This window comes from Populus euphratica, unplaced genomic scaffold, assembly GCF_000495115.2.
Source record: "Populus euphratica unplaced genomic scaffold, PopEup_1.0 scaffold93.1, whole genome shotgun sequence".
Lineage (NCBI taxonomy): Eukaryota > Viridiplantae > Streptophyta > Magnoliopsida > Malpighiales > Salicaceae > Populus > Populus euphratica.
In genome coordinates this window covers 1733281-1756899 of record NW_011499873.1, presented here as the reverse complement: position 1 = coordinate 1756899, position 23619 = coordinate 1733281, and the positions used below count along the sequence as shown (strand labels likewise).

Genomic DNA, 23619 nt, shown 5'->3' with positions numbered 1-23619 from the left:
AAGAATTTGAGAATTTGATGTATGATGCCCTAAAAAAATATAATTTTCAGATGAAGACAACTTTGATGTGGATTATCAATAATTTTCATGTGTATAAGATAGTTTATAGTTGGAGAACGCATTGAAAGTTACCATGTCAATACTAAATAAAAAATAACAAGGTTTTCACCTTAATAAATAATGGTAAAGTATCTTTTTTATTATTATTATTATTATTATCACCAATAGTTCTTGTCAACCGATTACAAGTATAAAAATAATATAAATGACTTAATTGTAAATAGAGTTTAAAGGGATGTTAAATCATCGATACAATTGGGTACAGAATTATATAAAATTGTCTCATAGTAAAAGGACATTGTATTTAGTTTTCTCTTCTCACCTGATGCTCTTTCTTTTTCTTCATTGATAAATCCCTTTTAACTAGTGAAGAGGGGGTTTTTGTTTCCCCTTTTGATTCATGTTACATCAGTGTTTATTTTTTTGACTAATTTTTTTGATGAGTTAAAGTTTTGAATGATTTGTAGCAGCATGTGATTCACACACTTCAACACTGTTTTGATTGTCTTTAAAAGGATCTTATCTATTCCAACAATTTTTAGTCATCCTCAGCTATATTAAAGGAATTTTGAATCCATATAATATTTTAGATATTTTTATAATTTTACAATAAATTATTAGTTGTGATGGATTAATAATTTGTGGGGAACGATGGCGATAATTTGTTGGGAATAATGGTTTGGGTTAATTGTTTATTTAGCATATTGTGATTTTAACATTATTGTTAGCCTTCTTGGACTCGACAGAATATCTGACATAACTCATGCCTTCCCCCACTTTGCTCTTATCCAATCAACTCAATATAAAAAAGCACAATATAAACAAAAAAAAATCATTTACTGACAATAGTTTATTTCTATGATCATGGGAGAAGAAATACTTGCATGGATGAAGGTCTAGCATGCTGATTTAAATCTCAACTTCAGTTACTCGACAATAAACTCTCTCAAAGCTTTTGTTAACTGTAATTCATTTTGATTAACTGTAACATCAAGTGTTGCAGCTCTCGTCTTTGGTCTTTATTTCGTCTACATCCCTTCATGTTTACGAACCTTGTTACCAAACAGTTTTTTTAAATGGCAGCCATCTTCCACAAACTGGTACAATCACAGAATAAGATGCTGGGTTCGGAGGACAGGCCTCGCCGGAAGTATCCACCGCAGCAGAACCACCTGCCAAGAAACAACGCTTCTCGGTTTATATAGTGGAGACATTTTTAAAATATATCAAACAAAAAACAACTTTTTTTTCTATTTTTTAAATGGAAAATAATTGTTTGCTGATGCGTTGGAAATTGCGTTTCTAAAATATTAAATTTTTTTATTAAAATAAATATTTTATATATTTTAATTTTTTAAATATGAAAATAATTTTAAAAAAATAAAAAAAATTATTTTAATATATTTAATAAATTGACTCCATCTCCAAGGAAAGTAAGTCAAATAAAGTGTCCTTCCATGTTCACACGTGTCATACTATCCTACTTTTCAACAACGAACGGTTAGAGTAATATTAATATTAGAATAGGAAAAAAGAAATAAATAAAATACAACAAGACAGCTTGAAAACGTATTCCTAAAAATCTAAAAATCCATTGTCTTACATGAGACCGGGGATTTTCCGTGCTCCATGGCGGGGCACCTTTCGCTAATCTATTCCGCCTGCCCGTCCAGACGCGGCGCCCATTTTCATTATCATCTACTGCCCTTTCTTTCCTCCCCGCTGGATTCTTCCAAGATCCATTGCTCGATTTTGCAAGATGCACTATTAGTAGCCTGTACCTCTTGTTTGAAATTTTTATTTGTGTAATTGTAATTTTTTTAATTAAATTTAAAGATAATTAAATCAAATTTATTAACTAATGATAAAAACCAAAAATAAAAATAAAAAAATTACGCAAATAAATGATGTGATGGTTTTGAAATTCACGCAAAAATCATATATATATTTAAAGTAAATTATCTGACCTCATCAGAGTACTCTATTGTACCTAAACTAGTAAAGTAAACATCAATTCAGTATTTACACACTTTCTATTTGTGTCGATTTCTTCTTCTTCTTCTTCTTCTTCTTCGCTTGGTTCTCAGCCTGCAGCGAAGGTAATCCTTTCTTTATTTCTACTCATTAGATCCATATATAATGCACATCTCACAGTTAATTCTGCTGCTTTTTGTTAAAAACTTTTTTTTTTGTAATCTTGGCTCAATTCTTGATCTGGGTTTTGCTGTTTTTTAATTGGGTAAAATCAGTTTTAATGTTGTAATTGCAGTTTTGGGGGAATTCTGGATCAGTGGACAATGATTGACTTGTTTGTGTTTTTGTTAAAAAATAAAAATAAAAATAAAGTAGTGTTAGCTAATTTATGCCTTATGTAGAAGGGTGATGGAATCTATTGATGCTGCTTTCTTATTGTATTTTGGTTGAGTGTTTTGACTTGAATTGTTCATGCTGTTTCTTTATTTTACGAATATTTAATTATTAATTTTTCTAGTGAATTGTTCGAGTGTTTCAAGACTGTTCTCCTCGTATAAATGCTCATTTTTTCACTCTTGTTCGTTCATATCTTGTCAATCTGGTTTCTGATTCGGTGAAGTGTAAGGATGCTCCCCTTTTTTGCAGCATATGCCAAGATCATAATTGGTGTTGCTAAGCTGAGGGTTTCTTGATGGGGGGTGTTTTGAGTTTAGCTAGTCCCAAATGCAGAACAAGCGACTATAATGAGGTGTTAAATAATGGAAGCTGCAAGAGGCAAAAGACATCCCCAATTTTTTATGATGAGGAAGGCCCAAGATTGATTCCATGTCTTCCTGATGAGTTATCAATCCAGATTCTTGCTAGAATTCCCAGATATTGCTACTTTAATCTGAGTTTGGTGTCACGCAAGTGGAAGGAAACGTTTGAGAGTGCTGAGCTGTTCAAAGTTAGAAAAGATTTTGGGTTAACGGAAGAATGGCTGTTTGTATTGATAAAGGATAAAGCAGATAAATTATCATGGCATGCTTTGGACCCGTTGTCAAGAAATTGGCAGAGATTGCCTCCAATGCCAAATGTTGTTTGCGCAGACAAATCTAAAAGGGGACTTTCTGGGTTTTGGTTGTGGAATGTAGTTGGGCCAGGCATAAAAATTGCTGAAGTCATAAGGAGTTGGCTGGGGCAAAAGGATACGCTGGATCAAATGCCATTTGGTGGTTGTTCCGTTGGTGCTGTTGATGGATGCCTCTATGTGCTTGGTGGGTTCTCTGGAGCTACCACCGTGAGATGTGTCTGGCGGTTCGATCCAATCTCAAACAAATGGAGCAAAATGGCTTGCATGTCTACGGGTAGAGCTTACTGTAAGACAAGCATTTTAAATAACAAGCTATATGTTGTTGGGGGGGTTAGTCAGGGCCAAGGGAGACTGGCTCCTCTTCAATCCGCTGAAGTTTTTGACCCATGCAAGGGTACATGGTCTGATGTCCCAAGCATGCCATTCTCAAGAGCTCAATTAGTGCCCACTGCCTATTTGTCTGACATGCTAAAGCCTATTGCCACCGGGATGACTTCCTACATGGGAAGATTATTCGTGCCTCAGAGTTTATACTCATGGCCCTTCATTGTTGATGTTGGTGGGGAAATATATGATCCTGAAACAAATTCATGGGCTGAAATGCCAACTGGCATGGGAGAAGGTTGGCCTGCACGGCAGGCAGGTACGAAATTGAGCGTGGTGGTAGATGGTGAATTATATGCATTTGATCCGTCTACTTCTGCAGACAGTGGTAAGATCAAGGTATATGATCACAAAGAAGATACATGGAAAGTTGTCATTGGGAAAGTCCCTGTTGCTGATTTTACAGAATCGGAATCTCCATATCTGCTCACAGGTTTTCATGGAAAGATTCATGTCCTCACAAAAGACGCCAATCAGAACATTGCAGTTATGCAGGCTGACGTGCAAGATGTTTTGGGTTCCCCATTGAACTCAACTTCTGTTTCTTCTCAGTCCTTGCATGAGCATTCTGACTCATCGGAAACAGTTGTTTGGAAGGTCATAGCCAGTAAAGATTTTGGGTCTGCTGAACTTGTAAGTTGTCAGGTTCTTGATATATAGGGCTACTTTGATTAGTGTTTTATTTAAGATACTGATTTGTCTTAGAACCTGCACAAGTGACCAAGTACTAGAAATTGGAATTCGGTGTCTGCCCATCAAGATTGCTTCCAATTGTATTCGTGTTCTTAGAACTTGAAGTAAATTTCATGATCTGTTTGAATTGCCTGACAAGAAAGGTATCCTGATGTTTGCGAACTAAAGGTGTGGTATATATGAAGAAGACGTCAACCAGCCTGTCGTGTGTCATTTTCAATTTTAGATGTGGTGTTCTGCATTTAAAATCATTCGTGCTGCCAATTTTCTTCTCTGGAGAGTTGGACTTGTGGAGTTTAAAGGTGAACAGTAGCCATAACATTCAACAATTAGGATGTAGAGTAATTTTTACGAGTTTACAGTTTTAATTTTTCTCAATGATGTATTTCTGTCTAAAGATTTCGTGTAAGAAATATTTACGATGGTCCCTACCAAATACTAAAAAACAATCTAATACAATAAAAGGGTGCGTCTGCTTTGCTTGGTGCACCGTAAGAAGATCTTGAGTCCCATATTTTGGTGGTTTCTGCATTCAACGTATAAGCCTACAGGTAGGCCGGCTTGACCTCGGGAGCATACCATGTCGAAACCGAATTTCTTACAACTCTTCAACTTGCCATCATAGGGAAGGATTTTTTAGTTTCTTGCTCCATTTTTCTAAAACAGCGAAGTAAACTGTTTAATTGAAAAGCTGAGCAGAGGATCCAGCTCTGCTATAAGTCTTTAGAATAAAAACTGATGAAACCAGCAACCAACTTTGAAGCTATTCAAGATACTGTTCGAGGCAAAATGACCATTTTCTACAGTCCATTTGTCCATGCCATCGTATTTGTGTAGATCAGCTCTAGCACGAGACACAAGATTTTAATGGGAGCCAAACTTTCTAAGCAATGCAACTATATCCGTACTTCCATGGGTAGCAGAGTGCCACTATTATTCCTCTCTATCCATATACAAGAGTAGTAAGTAATCCCAAACAAGTTTCCTCTCCAGAAAATTCTTGACAGCTATCCAAGCTCAAGATTCTGGTCCCCAAAAACCATGCGAACGCCCACTATGGTAAGGATATTTTGCCACTTCATTTTAGTAATAGCACAAGCGAAGAAAACATGCTTCGCATATTCATTTTTATTTGATGACCGTAGATTATTCTTAGGCTAGTTTTGTGCCATCTAGACTGAACCCATTTTTCTCTGAACAGCTCAAAAACAAATCATCTATAAATTGGAATTGAAATATTCATGAATTTGTAACCTTGATTGACAAGGTTGGAATTATACCCAGTTGCCAATCAAGCCAACACGAGGCAATAGTTCATTGTTTGAAGCACATAACAGGCAAGAAAGATAATATTGTACCATCGTTTCGTGTGATAACGAAGCTCATCTCTTAAAGTTATATGACTGTATTTCATTTGTTTTGTGTTTGTCATACGAAAAACTACGTGCAGAAAACTGCTCCAATAAATTTATCTTTATCTTAAAAGCAATATAAGAATATGGTAAATGTGTGACGGAGACACAATGGATGGAAGCTTGGTTTTAATCTTTTATGTTACCCCTTAGTGGGACTCCGTTTCAGCGGTTGATGAAGATTCAGTTCAAACGTGACAAATCATTCGACTGGAAGGAAAAGGACAGCTTAAAGGCAAATGTTAGGTGGCAAATCTGGACAAGCTGGCGTTAGGTAACAGAAATGGACAACTCTAATGTCTGATGTCAGGTCTTGGTAAAAGGAAGCCCAGAGCATTCATGGCCTAGTTACAAAGTGTTGAGAATTGTACCATAGATGCTAGGCCTTAGAATTTGGGCTATCAACTTCAAGAATTGGTTTGGTGCCGTTGAGCTGCAAACATATTGAAATAACTAGCCCAGCACATTTACTGCGAAACTCATGGCTCGGAATTAAATGAGAATTGAGATGACCCAACTCATTTAAACGCATTCTCTCGTAGCTGGCCATGAAAGTTATTCTGGGCTGTGACCGTGCTTGTGGATGAACTGATTTTTCAATCGAGAAAAAAAGGCGTAGATTTCGACTTCAGTATGAGAGCTATCAAAATGATAAATGCATTATCAAAATTGATTTCAGAAAGCCGTTTGACAATATTCAGTGGCCTTTCCTGCATATTGTTCTTTTTTTATTGGGCTTCACTGCTCGTTTTGCTGGCATGGCCATGTGTGGAGACAACTTTATATTTAATTTTTGTAATGATGATTTATTTGGTTTTTTTTAATAGGCAATGTGGTGTCAGTCAACGGGATTCCCTTTCCCCCTATTTTTTTTCTTTGCTTGTATGAAATTTTTTTTAGAATACTTACTTTAAGTCATCAATAATCTGATTTCAATTTTCATTTTAAATGAAAAACTCTGAAAGTTAGCTATTTAGTTTTTACATATAATATCATTTTTTTTTATGTGTAATATGTTATCTATTAGCAACCTATACCAACAACTTCTTTCTTTTAGTTGTTTGGTTTTGATGCTAATGCTTTTAAATTATCTATTTTTTTAGTAAGATCGGTGATGACACTAAGCTAGTATGTCTTAGACTTTTTGACTTTTTAAAGGTCAGTTTCCCTTTAAATACCTTAGTGTGTCTCTTAGTTCTCATTTCTTGTTTGTCAATTAATTTTCTCTTTTCTTGCAGAAGCTTGAATTGTCCATTCAAAGTTAAGTGAGTAAGCATCTATCTTATGATGGCCGGCTTGAGCTCATCAAATCTATTATACATGGTATGGTTCAATTTTGGCTAGCTATTTTCCCTGTTCTTGCTATTATTATCAATAAAATCAACAATCTATGTTGCAGTTTTTTCTAATCTGGTAACTATTTATTTAAGCATTTTGCCCTTGTTGCTTAGTTGTGTCTTCCTAAATTTGAAGGAGGTCTTGGGCTTTTCGATGCCACGATAAAAAACAAATGTTTTTTAGCTAAGCAACTATGGAACATCCATAAAAAATATGATTCTCTTTAAATCCATTGGGTTAATCATTTCTATCTTCCATATAACTCTATATGGGCATTGGAAATGCAAAATCTAAGCAACTATGGAACATCCATAAAAAATCTGATTCTCTTAAGATCCATTGGGTTAATCATTTCTATCTTCCATATAACTCTATATGGGCATTGGAAATGCAAAATTCTTCTTCCCCTCTATGAAAATCAATTTGTTCTTTTAAAAGTCACTTGATAGCTCAACTTGGAAGAATTTTTAATGTTATTGCTACTCTTCATGGTTGACAGTATTGATCAGGGTCTTTCCTAGCTAATGCTCGTGAGTTCTTTTGGTTAAAAAGTAATGCTATCAATTGGCATAATACGGTTTAGGAGCAGTAATCTTTACCATGATATAATTTTATTCTATGGCTTGCTATCCTAAGTAAGCTCAAAATAAAAGATCGTCTCGGCTTTCTCTTCAGTAATCCTATTATATCCTATGTAATCGAGGGGAGGAATCACATGCTCACTTGTTCTTCAGTTGTGACTAGTTTTTATAGTTATGGAGTCATATTAAGTAGTAGTTTCAGCTAAATTGTTCTATGTCTTTCCTTTCTGGCCAGCTTAGAGGTCTTTTTGATAAAAATAAAGGGTTGCACCAAAGAATGAAACAAGTTGTTTTTACTCTTCTTATGCAGTTAATTTCAAATGAAAGAAACAAACGTATATTTAAGCATGTTTCTAAGACACTTGATGCAGTTTTCTGCAAGTTTTAAGTTCAGTTCTTCATGGTTCCTCATTTCTACGAGAATACTATTCTTCTGTTATATGAATGCATGACAATGTCTTGGTCATGCATGTTTTACATGATGGTGTTTTGTTGTTAAGCTCATTTTGATGGTCTTTGTCTCTTTTTATTTGTCTTTTTGTATTGTGTATGTTTTTTATGGTTCTTTATTTGGTTTCCAATTATTGTTAATAGGTTAGGCTTAACACCTCCCCTAAGTTCGGGTTTTTAGTCTAACCTTTTCTTGGTTTCTTTCTGGTTTTTTGTTTGTTTAAAGAGTTTGCTCTTTCTGCTTATTTATTTGTTTTATATTCTGGTTTATGTGAATTTCATAGTTATAATTTTTAATTTTTTTATATTTTTAATTTAATAATAATGATAATAATAATAATAATAATAATAATAATAATAATAATAATAATAATAATAATAATAATAATAATAATAATAATAATAATAATAATAATAATAATAATAATCTTTAACCTTCTAAAATCACAAGAGTAAAAATCAATTGGTTCTCGTGGTCTAACGAAATTAATTAATCAATCCCCATTGTTTCAACAGTTAATTAAGTGACCGTGCAGCTGTGCTTACTGTTATTTCACCCATGCAAAAATCTGACTTTTCTCTTGGATTAACTTGCTAGTGGGATCTCCCTTGCTCCGTTATCTCTCTCTCCTGTGTTTCTCTCGGCATTGGGCTGGCAAATGAGATAATAGATAAATAAAAGCAATAGTTATTGTCTTCCTTTTTTTCTTATTTTATAGTGTTTTTGTTTTTGTTTTTAAGAAGTGTTTTAGAAGATTTTTTATTTTAATATGATAATGTTAAAAACTAATTTTTAATATATATAAGAAAGCACACGGTCAAAACTATTATCCAAATGAGAAATAAAAACAAGTATGATACAACAAAACTGAAGTGTCATTTTCGATATTCCTTGGGTTGCCTTTTTTCAGTTAGATTCAGGTGAAACAAAACAGAACTCTGATTCTGAAAGTCTCCCATTCCAGTAGTTTCTTTCTACATCAAGAAATTCAATAACCAGACTCTCCTTCATTCTTTGGGTTTGCTCTCATACTGTTCTCATAATTCACTAACATCCCTCTTGTTGCTGCATCAAGAAATAGAATCTTGGGGATTCAAAAGTTCATTCTCAAGTGTAAAGAACGCTCCTTTTCAGTCATAATCAGTTGAAAGATTGCTTCTTTCTTGGATTCCGAGGAAGAAATCACTATATTTGATCTGGGTTCTTGGTGTTTTGTTTTTTAGATAGTATACAAGTAGCGCTTTTAGTCACTGTTGTTGAAAGTCCTTTTCAAAGAGACTTTGTAGTGAAGGATACGTACCTGGATCTTTAGTAGAGTTTAAAGGGTGTTTGTTCTCTTTTGTTTTGGGATTTCGTAGAAATCATTATAGAGGCGGGGTTTCAGTAAGAGATTCGTCAATGGCAACACCACCTTCGATTGAGCTCAGATTCAGGTTACCAGATGGCAATGATATTGGGCCAAACAACTACACTGAAGCAGCCAATGTGGCGACTCTTAAAGAGCATGTAATTGAGCAATGGCCAAAAGGTTACAAATCTTTTTCACCTATTGGTTAACTTGAGTGCTTCTTGAATTACTTCTACTATCTATGTGTTTTGCCTCTTTGATTATTATTTTTACGCTGTCTGATGCGTGTACGTCTTGGTTTTTGATTCATTGCTTCGAAACTGAGATAGCTTTCAGTTTTTAAGGCTTTATTCTTGTTCTTTATGATTGTATGTTTCTAGGAATCTTTCATTTTGATACTTCTTATCTTGCCTTGTAGACATTGAGTACATCTTGTTTACCTTTTAATGGCCTTAATGTAGTTTTGCAAGTTATTTACGAGTTAGATGATTTTATCCTTATTTTCACTTCTCCAACGTGCAACAATTCTGGTAATTTCGGAGTCTATTGGGACATTAAAGACTCTGGAAGAAATGGAAACCAATTAGATTTAGATAATTTACTTGCCAAATTGGTTGAACTAAAGAAAAAGTTAAGTGCTGTTTCAAAACTAATTTGCTGGTTGCTGAAAGGAAACTTGATGTCAAGAATGGCTGATGCTGTCCTTGTTAGTACTCTGTGATTTCCGGTAAATGTATGAAAAGGAACGAGAATGGTCACAATGCCAAGTTTTGAATGTTGAAGTTTGTAATTTGTGGCTTTTCCATTATAATGGATTAATCTAAACTTGTGTTATTCTAATATTTTAAAGCCTCCTATTCTGCATTTTGTGGTGGCAAGTCCATAGTTAATGTGGATGGTAATTGGAAAATATCTTTCTCTTTCTCTTTCTCTTTCCCTTCAGTTTGCATTTGTACAAATACGGACAAAGGGTAATCATTTGGAAAAGGCACTTATAGAAGTCTTTCTTGCCCTAAATCTTGAAATGCGGTGTGGTTTAGTTTGATTACCAAATTGCATTTTGATGTCCAATTGACTTGCATTTTCTAATATGATCGTGTCTCACTTCACAGACAAGGAAAATGGCCCGAAGACTATAAAAGATGTGAAGCTTATATATGCTGGACATGTACTGGAAAACCATAGAACACTTGCCGAGTCCAGACTTCCTGTCGGTGATAGTCTCACAGGTGTAGTCACCATACATGTTGTTCTGCGTCCTCCTGGTGCACGTATAAACAATGGTGGGTAATCCACGTAGCATGCTATAGATAGTATTTCAGAATGTGCTTGAAACATGCATCTGTGTGGATTATAATGGCAATAGACTATATGACTCATAAGTCATGATAACTATTCGTGAATTTTACCTTGTATTACCACTATGAAGTCATTGATGTCTCATTTGATTACGTGTGTGTGCATCACCTAAATACATTGCTCCTAGTCAGACTAATTAATTGAGATGGGGAGAAGCTAAGATACTTTTTTTATTTTTAGTTTTCTTTTTGCGTGAGCTTGTGCTTTTAGTATCTCCCTTATCAGCTCATGTTGATGTAGGGAAGTAACAATGTTAATTCACTTCATTATCAATATATTCGGTCCCCCGTCATCCTGCTTGTATTTGACTGTTACATTGAATATCCTCACTCATCCGAGAAGCGTTCTGCCCTTTTTAATCATAAGCTAGCATGTAGAGGAGGCAAGAAGTTTCACTGACAGTGAACTCAGGCAACTTCGCTGTTATCTTCATGTTTCCATTTTAAACAGCATCCAAAGGGTTTGCCTGAAAAACAATGGAAGGAATGGATAGTGCTACTCAGCACCCGAAGAACTAACACTCAATGTATCTTTTACAGGTGATCAGCGCAATGATGTTGAATGGCGGGAGGGTTGCTCATGCTCAATCTTGTAGTTGCAAGAAGAAAATATTCTGAAGCTGCTTCAGTTGGTATAGGAGCCTTTAATGTGCAGTGTGTTAGACAGTAGATGAGGTGCAGTTTAAAATTTCGGGAACTCCAAATTTCAAATGGCTTTAGAAACAAAAAAAACTTGAAAGTCCACCACCAGCATGCCCTTTGTTTCTTTCTTCTTTTAGTTTCTTTGGCACACTACTGTGCTGTTCATTCATTAGTGTTGGCAAATGCTAGGAAAGAAATTTGTCAGTGTGGATTAGAAGTTCAGTTGATATATAGGGTTTATCCTACCAACAGAAAGGAAAAGGAGAGCAAGAGAGAGAGATAGAGAGAGCGAGAGAGAGTAGAAGCGCTTGCAGAAGAATTTATGATTTTGCTTGGATCTGTTGTTATCACACTGGCTTCTGAAAAGTTACAGAGAAGGTACAGCGTGCGATTTTTTACACGATCAATAAAACTTGCCAGATATCCACTCTGGGTTGAGTCCCAACTTTTTATCAACTTCATTTGATTTATGGCGACTCTAGTGGACCTTCCATTAGAAACGTTACTGGCAGTAACGAATTAATCAAGGATCACGCTGTCACCATGTTCTCCGGGACGTTTCGGATTGCAAAATTTTACCGGTTCTTGACTATAATATTTATTCAAACATCATGCTGTGTTTCAAGTTGGGCAAGTAACCTCTCTTATGAATCGCATCATTAGGCAAGCGCGTATATCAAATGAAGTTGTAGCTTTATCGAAGGTCACCTAATCATGGAACCTGTTCAATAATGGCTCCTGCATGCTCCGGCACCTAAAGGAAAACTTCAGGAAAGAATGAAAAAGGCACGACTGGTAGAGTGGAGGGGGAGACATAGCAACGGGGAGGAATTGACTCCAAGGCATTTTGCTAGCTTTTCGAGTGACGAACCAAAATTGATTTAGCTGGTCAAATAACTTGATTACTATGCAGTATAATGAATTACAGGAGAGAGCAAAAAGGTCATAATTTTATACGAGCTATATATACCTTATGATGCTAACAACCAGCAAAACACGATTTTATTTACAGAAGGTACAACTGCTTCTACGCTTTTGGCATCCCATTGCAGGCTTGTCGTATTTGAAACTTGACTTGTGCCAACTAATTAGCCAGTAAATAGCAACCAGCAATCTACATAATTAATTAATCACGGGAGGCAGTATGGGGATATGAACTTCTGAACTCCATAAATGGGATTTCTGAGACTTCGTAAAAAAAGCACTAAAGGAGGCTTTTAAAGATGGCTACGAGGAATGGTCCCCAAGGGAGGCTGATAATAAGCGGTTTAAGTATAGGGCTTCCTTTGATGCCGAGCATTCTTGAGAGTCATCATGAGCTTCTGTCTCTCACCTTCAACCTCTGCAAATTGAAGGCTTAGCTGAGAATAGCGGTCATGCATCTCTTTTAGTTGAGTCTCCACAGTTGTATACCTTCCCTTTAGTTCCAGCATGTCCTTGATCAACTCATTGATGTCTCTAAAGCTTTTGAATATGGCTTCCTCGTCACTGTGTTGTTTCAAGAAAGAACTAAGCAGAATGGGAAAATTTTATATTCGTTAGCTTTCTTTTCAGAGGTTTTATCTAGTGTATAGCACCACCAATTATAGGTTCACATATCAAGGAAGATTCTATAAAAAAAATTATGATAAAATTTCATATAATTTTCTACGTTACTACCAATCTTGAGCAAGTTTAACCATCTACTGTGCAACCTAGTGTACGGCAAATGGACAAGGTTAGAAAGAGAATTTTCTACTTTACTACCAATGCCAACAGGAATTCTAGTATCCCAGGTGTTTTCACAGCTGGATTGAGTGGCATACCTCTGAAAGAGAATGCTTGATCTTTTCTTTGCTTGCAACGCTTCAGCAAGCTCAATTTCTAATGCAAGCACCCTCTCTAGAGCATTTCCACACCCTGAGAATTCATTGAACAAGGGGAACATGGTTCCTAGTTCTTCATTGGCCTGAGCACAGAGCAGAAAGTTAAGTGTCCAGATGAAGAGAGCTATTACACTGAAAGGTGCAGATAGCGACCAACTTACCTTCTGTAGCTTCATAAATTCACTTTGTAAACCTGGAAACTTTTGGTCAAAATCATTATCATCTTGCAGCAGAAGTGAATTTTCGTTTTTCATCCTTTCTAACTGCATGCAAAAGAGAAAAAAATAAAGATTTAGAAGTTAGTTTTGTAAATTTACATTTACCAAATGGCTCTAATGCTATCTAAGACCTATGTTCCATTTCCATTTCTGTGCATAAGAATGTTTGACAGATGAGCAATCTGTAGGCATCATCTCCCTGGGCTTCAGAGTGCAGATATGTGTACCTGATTACTCAAGTGGTCCATGCTAGACTTTAAACTTTCAGCTCTGAAATGATCATTGATGATAGCTAAATGCTTCATGTCAATATGCAGCAACCTGTCTTGATTTATGAGCGCAGAACTTTTCATCCCATTTACACCACAAGATACACGAACATCCTGATAAGCAATTACAAAAATAAATGGTTAGAGGAAAACTTTCCAACATTATAAATTTTGCAATAGAGAGGTTGAAGAATAAGGATAGCAAAATTACAATTTTCTTTACAGAAATTCAAATATTTTACTGGCTCACACCAAAAGATATGATAAACTTTAAACCATTGACTATCAATAAATAGTAAACACGAATTTCAAGGAAATATTTAAAAGATACTTAATTCTTTATGAAACAAAAACCACTAGGAGAAAATAACACAGATATCTAATCACAATTATATTATTTTGTGTGCTATTTTCTTCTTTTATTCAACAAGTTGTTCAAAAATTAAGTTACATTATTTTTCCACTGGAAAGTAACAATACTTCAGAGACAGCAAATCTTGGACTTTTGAGACAGGAAGCGAAGGCTTGTTTCTGACTTACGCACAACTAAATTATGAAATAAGTGAAAAGGATGAATACAGGTACATTTATAGCATCTAACAAATTCTAATTGTGGATATGTAACATGATTCATTTAAGAAAGACTGAAATTTCTTCTCAATTTATGGTAGGGGAGACAAATATATGTTACCACAAACTAATCAAGTATATATTTAATTATCCTCTTGCAATAACATAATCGAACTTGAGATATACTGAACAAATTTTCAATAACACAACCACCAAGTTTTTGTTTCATTGATTACCTGCTCAGGTTGCCCATTCATGAGCGTGCTTGAATAGTCAGCTCTGTCAAAAGAGGCATGGAATGCATGTTCTGCTTCTTCACAGTTCCTCAAACTATGCCTTCCCAAACACTTCTGGTTTGGATTCCCCGTTGGACCATTCAAAGGGACCATGTGTACTCTTTTTCTTTCATAGCTTAAAGCATCAATGATTGAGTTTTCGTCGCTGGAATTTCTGATAACTGACTCGTCGGAAGACAAGCAATCCACTTTGCAAGCTCCATCATTTTGTTCTGCTTGTATGTCCACTTGTGATTTGGAATTCTCTAGCAATTCTTTCATCGAGGCAAGTTCAACAGCAATTTTTGACCTCTCCTTGTTGCATTCTTCCAAGGCAGCTTCAAGTTTTTGTTTTTCTTCCTTGCAGCACTCAAGACTTATTAATGAGCATTCCATTTCAGCCTTCATCAGGTCATAAGCATTCACTTTTTCACGTTTGTCAGAAAGGACAGATTGTAACTCAGCCTCCAATTCCAAGATTCTCATTCCCAGTTCTTCATTTTTCTTCAGATGAGAAGCTTCAGATTTCTTCCTATTCTCAATTTCATCAATGGCATCTTGTAATTTCCATAGCATCTCTTCACTGTGTTTTTTGGAGATGGACAGCTGCTGCTTCTGTTCTTGCAGCCTTGTTTCGCACTGCTCTCTGATAAATGCAATTCTCAAGGACTCTTGCATGGCAACCGGTGGTCCTTCAGGTTCTCTTTTTTCACGGGCCTGGATAAATTCAGCATCAGCTTTGTCTTTGAGCTCTTTCAAATGGATAGACAAGTTTCTGAATTCTTCGGTCTTCAAAATCTGATCAGAAAGCCTCTGGTTCAGTTCATTGCAGTGCTTCTGCAGCATCACTAATTCATCATAATATCCTTCAAGGGTAATGATCTGAGCTTTGTGTTCATCCAATTTTGCTTCAAGTACTAGAAATTTTACTTCCAGCTCAACCTTGGAGAACACCAGATTATCAATGTCTTCTTCAGATGTCACCAACAAGCACTTCAGCTTTTCAAACTCTTTAGAATGCTGAGCTTTATCCTCAATATAACTAAGCACAACATTTTGAGAGTTATTTTTGAATCCCTCGAGCTCAGCTCTTTTTGTCTCGACAAGTAACCTGTTTTCAGCAATAGAAGCCTCTAGCTCAGACTGAACAGAGTTGACATTTGTCAACAGCCTTGCATTCTCTTCAATGTATTGTGTTTCACTTGCATGACAGTGATTAAGGATGATTTCCATGTCAATATGCTTCTTCTGAAGTTGGGCGAAGTGTCCATCTGAGGAGTTCAGTTTCTGAAGCACTTCAACTCCACCCTCGTATTGAGTCTTCACAAAAATGAATTGAACATCAGCAGCTATTAAAGATTTGTGCATCTCAGACAACTGAGATTTGAGAGTGGAAGCTTCTTCACGAGCATTTTTAAGACATTCCTCTGACTGCAACAAAAGTTGGCAAACTCTTGATTTCTCAGATTCTAGACCCGACACCAAGTGTTTAAGATGAGTCAATTCAGACTCGTGGAGATCAAATTGGAGCAACTGGCACTGCTTCTCATTTAATTGGGAAGTTAGATCTGTTACTGTACTCTGTAACCCCTCTCGCAAGCTTCTCTCATCATGCAGCTCATCATTCAGAGATAGCAAACTCGCTCTCAAGCTGATCATATCTGAAGTGAGTTGGGCAGACTCCTCAGTTTTATCCTGCAAAGACACCATCAAAGCTTGCTTTTCATCTTGCAAAGATTGCAGGCATTCTCTCAAACTGTTTAGCTCCGATGCAAGCTTGGCAGATTCCTCTGTCTTATCCTGCAAACATGCCATCAAACCTTGGTTTTCATCACACAAAGATTGCAAACTCTCCTTCAAAGTGTCAAGCTCTGATGCAAGTTTGGAAGCTTCCTCGGTTTTATCCCATGAAGATGTCATCATAGCTTGTTTTTCACCATGCAGAGATTGCAAACTTTCTTTCAAACTGTTTAGCTCCAATGCAAGCTTGGAAGAGACCTCCTCTTTATCCTGTGAAGATGCTATCAAAGCTCGGTTTTCATCGTGCAGAAATAGCAAATTTTCTTTCAAACTATTTAGTTCTGATGCACGGTTGGCAGCTTCCTCGGTTTTATTCCGTATAGTTTCCATCAGAACTTGGTTTTCATCATGCAGGGTTTTGATGCTATCTTTCAAGTTGCTCAACTCTGAAGCCAGCTGAGCAGACTCCTTATCTTGAGAAGATGCCATTAAAGATTGATTTTCATCATGCAGAGATCGAAAACTTCCTTTCAAACTCTCGAGTTCGTATGCAATCCTGGAGGACACCTCATTTTTATTCTGTATAGATTCCATCAAAGCTTGATTTTCTTTCATAAGTTCTGCTGCAGTCAGCTTAGTTTTATCAAGTTCAGTAGCAACACTATCTAATGCCAAGATTTTGTGACCAAGGTCCCTGTTTTTAGAAATAAGTTCTTTCAACTGAACTGCCAAATGATCAAAATCAGAAAAAAGTTCATTGTGCTGCTGTGAACATTTTTCTTCGACTTCAGAGCTAACCTTGAGTTTGTAAGCAATACCCTCAATGTCCAACTGAAGCTTCTGCACCAAAGCATTCGACACATCTAATTTATCCACCATGTTCCTCATATCACATTCAAACTTCTGTTTCAACAATGCAAGCTCTGATTTAGCTGCAGCAATGAACACTTGTGCAGTATCTCTCTCATGAACCAGACTTTTCTTCTCTTCCCTGAGCTGGAGAATCTCATTGCAAGAATTATGCTGAAGCTCTTCTAATTGCATCATGACACCAGTTAAATCCATGGACTCTAAATCCTGATAGCCAGATTCACTAGAAGGCATTCCATTGATACATTTGTCATAGGATGCCAGCAAGTTCTGCAACTTACTCTCCATGAAATTGACTAAATCCTGCAGTTTTTCCTTCACAGAAGCCAGATCATCAAATTCACTTCTGAAAGTTTTCAACTTTTCCTGCAAAGAAAAGATCTCATTTTGAAGACCACAATTTTCTTGGGTTTTTTTCTCCAATAAACATGCCAACTCTGTTTTCTCTGCAGCACAAATCTCATACATGCTCTCATAACTTCTGTAGTGCATCACTTGAGACTCCCATTCCGCAATATTCTGCAAGAGAAGGTGATTTTTGCAGGTGACATTTTGCAAATTTGTTTCCAAAACTTGGTTTTGTTGAGCCATCTCATTGCACTTGGCAATGCAAGTAGCCCTATGCTCTTTTAAGGCATGAATATCATCCAATGCAGAGTGCAGCTTTTGTGATAATAACCCCTTCGACTCGTTTGAAAGCTCTAGCTGCCGCACAAGTTCATTTATTTTCCCTTTCATACATTTGACATCATCACTGGCTTCAAGCAAAGTTTCTTGTAGAGCCTTTGAAAGTACATCCAAGTATAGATTTGCAAAATGCATTTCACAAGCTTCTTCTTCAACCTTCCTGTAAAGCCCTTCCTGCAAATGTAGTGATCTTTTTAAGTCATCTAAAAGAATATCACAACCCAACTGCTGTTTCCTTGTCCCAACAAACTGATTTTGGAACTGAAAGAGCTTCCCCATGTGAACTTCCCTTGAATCAGATCTCTGGCTCTCCATGGTTACTGGGTTTCCTTCGAAGCCTGATTGTGAAGAATCTACAAAAGCTTGCCGGATGAGGTTCTCATTAGTTTCAAACATGGACAAAACCTGGACTGAAAGCAGTTCCAAGTCCCTTTGTAACTGGTCAACAGCAATAGAATAATTCAGGCGTGCCCTTTTGAGCGCTGCCTCTGCAGTAACAGCCCTTCTTTCAAGCTCCTTGTTCAGAGAATCCAAATCACGCTTGTCTTCAACAAGTCTTGATAGCTGGTCATTCAGATCTAAGCGCATTGTCTCCATCTCTGCCTTTGTGGATGAAACTGTATACAAGCAAGTAGCATGCTCATTTCTGAGATTCTGCAACTCCCCCAGCATCTGCCTCTGATTTTCCTCAAGCTCCTGGACAAGAGCTTCATAGTAACATTCCATCTGGTCCATTTTCTTTGCAAGGCTCTCCTGTTCAGCTTTTGATTCATCCAACTCCCTCAGAAGTTCAATTATTTTTCCGTTCATTGTGTTGGTAGTATTCATAGAGTCAGTCTCGTGAGATACCAGTCCAGGAATATTAAGACAATGAAGCATGCCTAGTTCTGGTTGATACGAGTCAACATCAAACCCTGATTCACTTACAAACTGGCCATTTTTATGTACACTCATTTCTCGGATCTCCTTCAGGCTAGATCCTTCAGAAGGTACCAAGTGGATGCTGGAAATTGGTAGCCCTGTTGCCTGCTTGAGATTCTGCAGCACACTGAGCAACTCATCTATGTCTGAACGAAGGAAACTGAAATCGCTTTCATGGTATCCCAAGCATGCCTTATTTTTAAGCTCTTTTATCTTATTTTCCATAGGTAAAAGCCCATTTAGCCATCTGAGCTGCAGATCTTGAAATCTGTGATCCTGCCTGGGCTCTGTAGCATTTCTGCTGCTAAATGGAGGAGATAACTGAGAAACCTTTAGCTGTTCAAGTTCATTTTTCAACTTTGAACACTCCGACTTCAATATGGACACCTCTTTGGTCATCTCTTCTCCAGAAGCAATCTCAGAAGCAAGTTGCTTGGCAAATTTTTGGGCTTCATGACCTATTTCATCAGCATGACCCTGTAAGCAGCTTACCTCTTGTCTAAGCTCGAGAATAGATGACTCCGCCGCTTCCAAGCTTCCTCTAAGTCTACCATTCACTTCATGTGCAGCTGCCAAGTCATTATCTGCATGGTAGTCTGAACTCCAGGCATGAACCCAATCATTCGTTCCCTGTGCTGAAAATCGATGATCAGAAAGATCCCCTTTCTCCAGCTGAGGACCCTGGCTAAGGGAAAGTCCAGCTAAGTCACCAGAGACAGTGCTCTTAAGGCGATCAATTTCATGTGTACTGCAAGTATCATGCTTCTCTGCATATAAACTCTCTGAAGTATTGGAAGAGCCATCAAAGCCAACAGTTGAGTCTGCATATTCTTCGTTTGACCCCACCTCTTGTTTGAGTGAAGCAAGGTCTTTAGATTTGTCTTTAAATCTAACTCTGATATTTACCTATAAGTCAAGCCAAAAAATAAATAACCTTGTTATTGATTGGAATCACAGTGAATGAGGATCTTTTCGATCATAGAGGAACACTATGGCAGCAGAAAAAGGACTTCAAATATAAATATGAAGTTGCTATGTTCACAGGGCAACTCAAAAGGTACCAAAAGCACGTACATGCACCCATCCTCAAATTCTACAACTGCATCGACTCAGTTGTTAAATCAAACACAAAAAAAGGCACCCCGCTGATTTAAAACAGATCTTATTATCCAACAGCTGAACAACATAAGGCATAAACAACACGTGAAATTTGAACTACATAGTTTTAAGAGTAAAATGTGTAAGCAAGAATATGCAGCAAATAGTCAGGTTTAAGTTACTAACATGGATACAGAAGTTAATATTTACTTACAAGGAAATGTCAACAGGCCACACAAGATTTCTTAAGATTCAGGAGAAATTGAGAAGCCAGTTCATGATGTACAATATAAGCAGGGATATGTGTACAAAACAAATGAACTTACCTTATCTATCTGATCATTGTTAGTCTCTTCAGAAGATGATACTTTTGCACCAGAGGATTTATTGGGGCTATTTTGGTTAGTCTGCAACCCCCTTTCTCTGAGTTCCCTCTGCTGCTCAAACTCCCTAAAAACAAATAAAAAAATTGCAGATAAGTGGTTGAAGTAGATAAAGCATTAAGTTTGCATGTTTTTATGTATTATTACCGGAAACCAGTTTTTGAAGTGAGCAGCTGTACAGTGACCTGGAAATGAACACAACAGGCATGACATGTTGGAGTGAATGATAAATCTCCAAAACAAAAGAAAATTCCTAGATCAGGCCAGAATAAGAGATATCTTAAGAGCAAATCAAATTAGGCTCTCCCAATTATACCATTATATGGCACAATCAGGAAGTATATTATTAAACTAACTTGCTCAAGACAATTTTATTTAAGAAAGGATATTCAGAATTTCTCACATGCAAAGAAGTTCCAGAATCAGATCCATGAAGAGGCAGGGCAACAACAGATGGTTTTAATGCATCTGCATAATCAGCAAGGTTGATGGTAGCCTCCCCAAGGACACTAGACCGTGATGAACCCTGATGTTAGTCAGATTCAGATCAAATAGAATTAATCTAGATGAATTTACATGAAATAAAGAATGATCTGGTACCAAGATGGCAAGCGACCACATGATAAAATAGGGGAGAAAAGATATTACCATTGATATAACAAGCTTATAGAGCTTTTCATCGTATTGCTTGGTTTTAACATCTTGGAGAAGTCTTGTGGTCTCGTAGATAGGATCTGCCCATTTGCAGGTCCCATTTCTTACATTAGCTTTGGTTGTTTTTGCAGTTGCTTTTCCAGAATCAGCAGGGATGAAAGATATAAAAAGTTTATCCCATCCTGATTGAGGAATCTGCATTGCATAAAGAGGAATGAGAGATTTAGTGATTGCAGAGACTACTATGTGCTGAATAAAAAGATAAACAATATTTTCCATCAAGCAGGAAATATGCAATCAAGCCGCAGTAACAACGAAGCTCAAACTCAGTATTATGCAAAACAGTGACTGGTGTGAGCTACATACATCACCCTTTTTGTTAAACATCAAGCAGAACTTCTACAAATCTTAACGTATTTGGTTTGATTATGGTTACAGGGTAATAAACTTCTGTATACTTGAAAATTATCAAAAAAGAATATTATTTTCTCTTCTTGCTTGTATATTCTAGAACGCTGAGAATTTTTTAAGCATGCCAATCCCCACTCTCAGGGTTTTCACCGAGCCAATGCTCTGATTTTGCAACCTGGATGATAAACACTTGTGTCATACACCACTCTGACATATTATACGATAGCATACATGGAATGCAAGAATCGGGACATTAATGAATATGTCAGCTAGGTGAATGCACATCTGATTAGTTGATTAATGTAGCACGTTATTGATTGAAAAGCCTGTGAGTACGTATAAACAAATGCGATAGCTATATACATACACCTAGGTAAAAAAAAAAAAAAAAAAAAAAAAAAAAACGATGAAGTTCTATAAGCAAATTTTCCCTTGTTTCAGTGCGTGATTTAACAAAATTCATCAAGGTAGTAGCAAGTAACAGCAAGAAAGATAACATATTGTTAAGACCAAATCTTACCTGTGTAGCATGAAACTGCAGCCGAAAGACAACTTTCACTTTAGTCTTCTCGAGCTCCCACTTGGTAATCCTCGACATTGCTGGAAAACAAAACTAATTTATTATCTGCTGCATCACAGTTCAAACGCTGCAAGATCACGCACAATCACCAGACAAAAAAACAGTATTCACAACTCTGCCACCACTGCGATCCTACAAGTCCCAGAACTAGAAATCATAAACACACACAAAAATCACTAATGAAAAAAAAAAACCCAAACTTAGATCCTTGAGCTAGCCACAAATGGTCAAACTATTTGATCACGTCAATTTGAGTAAGCAACAGAATGAACACCACAGTAACTTGTTTTCCGTCATTTCCTCGGCAACCAAAAGAACATGGGAGAATGCGTGTTCAAGAAAAAAAAAATACCTTGTGCGCAAACCTCTCTGAAACGCTAAACCCAAAAGGAGTTCAAAAAATGCCGGCTATTAGAAAAGGCAGCTCCGATCTAAACCCTGTAAAAGAACGCAGAGAATATTTTTCAAACATTCAAGAGTGCAAGACGACAAATAAGAACCAAATGCACCACCCACCACAACAGTGAGAAGACCGACAAGAAAGAGCGATGGAGTAAAAGAGAATCCAAAACCAGATGTTGAAAAAATTGCACCTTTTTTAGTCCATTACGCTATTAAAAACAAATCACACTTTTCTATTCCAACTAAAAGCTAAAAACAGTACATTAAATTTACCCGATTGACCTTGAAAAGAAAACAAAGTAGAGAGAAAACGCCAAGAAATGCACAAAACAGAAAATGCAGGAGGGGGGAGAAAAATCTAAGTGGAACTTGAGATTCAGTTCATACAATAAATAAAAAACAAAGATGAGAGACACTTACAGTTCTCGAAGGTGAAAAAAAATAAAGGGATGAGAGGAGGTGGGCGCGGAGTTGTGGACGTACATGCAGGTGCTTAAGATGGAAGCGAGAATGAGAAATCTTTACAAGGAAGGTTCTCCTTCTCTTTGTGTTGGCTCACACGCTCTGTATCTCTGTCTTAAGATTATGGGTCAGTCTATGTTTTTACCTTGTTGTTTGAGTTTGAGGTGGTTGGGATCTTTTAAGAGCGTGCGTGGTCTGTAGTCTAATCTATAACGTAGATAAGCAGTCAATGAGGATTTAAGATTGGGTTACAGACAGGGGGTTTAATTATAATAGATTTATAAATAATAATAATAATAATAATAATAATAATAATAAGGTGCGATGGAAGTGTGCTTGAAGGTGAAATATCAGCTTTCAAGATTTCTAGATTTATCCCGCCAAGGCTTTGATAAAATTGTTCTTGTCAATTGCTAATTAATTGTTGGATTATTGGCAATGATGGATTTACTTTTGCTGAGTGTTTCGAAATTACTTAAATGGCCACTTCATCGTCATCTTCTTGGCTGGTATGTTTTTTTTTTTGGTGAGTATTTTTATAATTTTAATATATTAATATTAAAAAATTTGAAAAAAAACTTAAGAAATATATTTAATTCTTTTATACTGCATTATTGTTAAACACATATTTAGAAATGCTAATTTAATTTAAACTCAATAAATATTGATACAACCCTAACCCTACTTAAATACATAAATATTTTTAAAATAATCACACTCAATAGATAAGAGATAAAGTATAAATATTGTTAAATTAGACTTAAAATCCACACAAACTTAACATGAAATATATATTTACATTATATAAATATATGTGTTTAATATTTAAAAAAATTCTTAATACAATATGATATATTCCCATCCTAATATTGATATAAAACACTTGTATATATAATATTTA

General features: G+C 36.3%; 3 protein-coding genes across 3 annotated transcripts; 2 read left to right on the top strand and 1 right to left on the bottom strand.

Annotated features, from left to right (window-relative positions):
* The first annotated feature begins 1941 nt into the window (after positions 1 to 1941).
* LOC105127893 (F-box/kelch-repeat protein At1g22040-like) lies at positions 1942 to 4408 on the top strand. The gene is made up of 2 exons (XM_011029364.1): positions 1942 to 2159; positions 2680 to 4408. Exon 2 carries the CDS (start codon positions 2726 to 2728, stop codon positions 4148 to 4150), a length of 1425 nt encoding a protein of 474 aa, XP_011027666.1. The 5' UTR covers positions 1942 to 2159; positions 2680 to 2725; the 3' UTR covers positions 4151 to 4408.
* A 4404-nt stretch (positions 4409 to 8812) lies between these two features.
* Positions 8813 to 12231, top strand: LOC105127891 (membrane-anchored ubiquitin-fold protein 6-like). The gene is made up of 3 exons (XM_011029362.1): positions 8813 to 9493; positions 10426 to 10596; positions 11212 to 12231. Exons 1-3 carry the CDS (start codon positions 9364 to 9366, stop codon positions 11265 to 11267), a joined length of 357 nt encoding a protein of 118 aa, XP_011027664.1. The 5' UTR covers positions 8813 to 9363; the 3' UTR covers positions 11268 to 12231.
* LOC105127892 (sporulation-specific protein 15-like) lies at positions 12194 to 23012 on the bottom strand. The gene is given in 13 exon segments (XM_011029363.1): positions 12194 to 12605; positions 12608 to 12822; positions 13119 to 13261; positions 13340 to 13441; positions 13624 to 13779; positions 14472 to 19634; positions 20153 to 20276; positions 20357 to 20394; positions 20613 to 20735; positions 20858 to 21058; positions 21795 to 21986; positions 22207 to 22292; positions 22677 to 23012. Coding segments are annotated over 11 exon segments (6408 nt in total). The 5' UTR covers positions 21873 to 21986; positions 22207 to 22292; positions 22677 to 23012; the 3' UTR covers positions 12194 to 12540.
* Positions 23013 to 23619: the final 607 nt, after the last annotated feature.

Coding starts and splice junctions, on each gene's coding strand:
- LOC105127893 (XM_011029364.1), top strand. CDS start 2,726: ATGGGGGGTGTTTTGAGTTTAGCTAGTCCCAAATGCAGAACAAGCGAC.
- LOC105127891 (XM_011029362.1), top strand. CDS start 9,364: ATGGCAACACCACCTTCGATTGAGCTCAGATTCAGGTTACCAGATGGC. Junction 9,494..10,425: donor AATTGAGCAATGGCCAAAAG/GTTACAAATCTT, acceptor CTCACTTCACAG/ACAAGGAAAATGGCCCGAAG. Junction 10,597..11,211: donor TGGTGCACGTATAAACAATG/GTGGGTAATCCA, acceptor TATCTTTTACAG/GTGATCAGCGCAATGATGTT.